The sequence below is a fragment of the Dermacentor albipictus genome, chromosome 10, assembly GCF_038994185.2.
Source record: "Dermacentor albipictus isolate Rhodes 1998 colony chromosome 10, USDA_Dalb.pri_finalv2, whole genome shotgun sequence".
Taxonomy (NCBI): domain Eukaryota; kingdom Metazoa; phylum Arthropoda; class Arachnida; order Ixodida; family Ixodidae; genus Dermacentor; species Dermacentor albipictus.
The window spans coordinates 45,360,579-45,363,130 of NC_091830.1; the positions used below are offsets into that span (position 1 = coordinate 45,360,579).

The following is a 2,552-nucleotide window of genomic DNA, read 5'->3' on the forward strand; positions in this document are numbered from 1 at the left end:
CAGGATTTGTTGAACACGCAGAAAATCACCGAATATGTCCTCCCTCAAGTTGACCGTTTCTTGTACGCGCCAAGCTGAGCGTGGCTTGCGTAGTGTTTGCTTTGATTAGCAGAGAGTTTTAGGGTACAGCGAACGAAAGCGAAAGCCGTTTGCACCCCCTAATCTAAAGCTCTCTATTGTCTCTAAAGTTCCGCGAAAACTGGAGGTAGTGGTTACGAACCGCTGCCGCACACGTCGGTCCGCGTGGTCCAGTGGTCGCAAGCCACACAATGACCACGTCTTGCGGAAAGCTGGACGCACGCCGCTTAAACCATTCTCTTAGTTTGATCTTTCTCTCTCAGCTTCCCCGTATTCCACGTAGGATGGTAAGCTTGATCCTTCGCTGCTGTTGTTATCTGGCACATGTATATGTATATCATAAGAAGCCAACAAACACTGACACCGGATTTGTTTGCTTCTTATGATATGACTAATAAAAATCGGGCCCCTCGGTTAACCCCTTTTGTTCACATGTATATGTAGTAGCTCATACTGATAGTTGCTCGTACCCATATGGTGGCTCGTACCCGTATGGTGGCTCGTACCCGTATGACGGTTCGTACCCCGTATGGTGGCTCGTACCCGTATGGTGGCTCGTACCCGTATAATGGCTCGTACCCGTATGACGGCTCGTACCCGTATAACGGCTCGTACCCGTATAACGGCACGTACCCGTATGGTGGCTTGTACCCGTATAACGGCTCGTACACGTGTGACGGCTCGTACCCGTATGGTGGCTCGTACCCGTATAACGGCTCGTACACGTGTGACGGCTCGTACCCGTATGGTGGCTCGTACCCGTATAACGGCTCGTACACGTGTGACGGCTCGTACCCGTATGGTGGCTCGTACCCGTATAACGGCTCGTACCCGTATGGTGGCTCGTACCCGTATAACTGCTCGTACACGTGTGACGGCTCGTACCCGTATGGTGGATCGTACCCGCATGACGGCTCGTACCCGTATGGTGACTCGTACCCGTATAACGGCTCGTACACGTGTGACGGCTCGTACCCGTATGGTGGCTCGTACCCGTATAACGGCTCGTACACGTGTGACGGCTCGTACCCGTATGGTGGCTCGTACCCGTATAACGGCTCGTACTCGTATGGTGGCTCGTACCCGTATAACTGCTCGTACACGTGTGACGGCTCGTACCCGTATGGTGGATCGTACCCGCATGACGGCTCGTACCCGTATGGTGACTCGTACCCGTATGGTGGCTCGTACCCGTATAACGGCTCGTACCCGTATGGTGGCTCGTACCCGTATAACTGCTCGTACACGTGTGACGGCTCGTACCCGTATGGTGGATCGTAGCCGCATGACGGCTCGTACCCGTATGGTGACTCGTACCCGTATGACGGCTCGAACCCGTATGGTGGCTCGTACCCGTATAACTGCTCGTACACGTGTGACGGCTCGTACCCGTATGGTGGCTCGTACCCGTATAACGGCTCGTACACGTGTGACGGCTCGTACCCGTATGGTGGCTCGTACCCGTATAACGGCTCGTACCCGTATGGTGGCTCGTACCCGTATAACTGCTCGTACACGTGTGACGGCTCGTACCCGTATGGTGGATCGTACCCGCATGACGGCTCGTACCCGTATGGTGGCTCGTACCCGTATAACGGCTCGTACACGTGTGACGGCTCGTACCCGTATAATGGCTCGTACCCGTATAACGGCTCCTACCCGTATGGTGGCTCGTACCCGTATAACGGCTCGTACACGTGTGACGGCTCGTACCCGTATGGTGGCTCGTACCCGTATAACGGCTCGTACACGTGTGACGGCTCGTACCCGTATGGTGGCTCGTACCCGTATAACGGCTCGTACCCGTATGGTGGCTCGTACCCGTATAACTGCTCGTACACGTGTGACGGCTCGTACCCGTATGGTGGATCGTACCCGCATGACGGCTCGTACCCGTATGGTGACTCGTACCCGTATGACGGCTCGAACCCGTATGGTGGCTCCTACCCTCTATATGTCGCTTCTGTGGGAACGCGCGACGTCCTTCTCACCCTGCCTCCCCTATCATCCGTTGTCTGAAACAATGGACAGGGCGATCGCAATGCCGCTTCGAATTGAGGTGTCCTACAGTGATTACAGAGTCGGCGGCCATCTAACAAAGCGAGACAAAAATTTTTGTGTTGTACTGGAAAGTTAAACTCCGTAAGTTTTCCGACTACTTACACCTGAAGGGGCTTACACCTGAAAAGTACGTTTAACAAGCAAATTAAATTATTTGTTACCGCTGCCTTTTCTCTCTGTCGTGTACGGAATGTGAAGCAACCGTGTTTGGGCGCTTGTTGACCTTGGCGGACGTTATTTATATATAGCTAAAAAATTTCCTTGCAGAACATGCTTTGAAATTTACATTTTCTCGTAACAGAGCGGATTACTTATACGTCTGCGCATGTTGCTTTCAAGACCTCCCCCCCCCCCCCCCTTCTTTGTGTATTGACTCCACCGCACTTCGCACAATACAGCAATAATAAATTTTT

At 53.2% G+C, this 2,552-nt stretch overlaps 1 protein-coding gene across 1 annotated transcript; it reads left to right on the forward strand.

Annotated features, from left to right (window-relative positions):
* The first annotated feature begins 588 nt into the window (after positions 1–588).
* On the forward strand, positions 589–1,359 carry LOC139050308 (shematrin-like protein 3). Its single transcript, XM_070526541.1, has one exon. It carries the CDS (start codon positions 589–591, stop codon positions 1,357–1,359), a length of 771 nt encoding a protein of 256 aa, XP_070382642.1.
* The last annotated feature ends 1,193 nt before the right edge of the window (positions 1,360–2,552 follow it).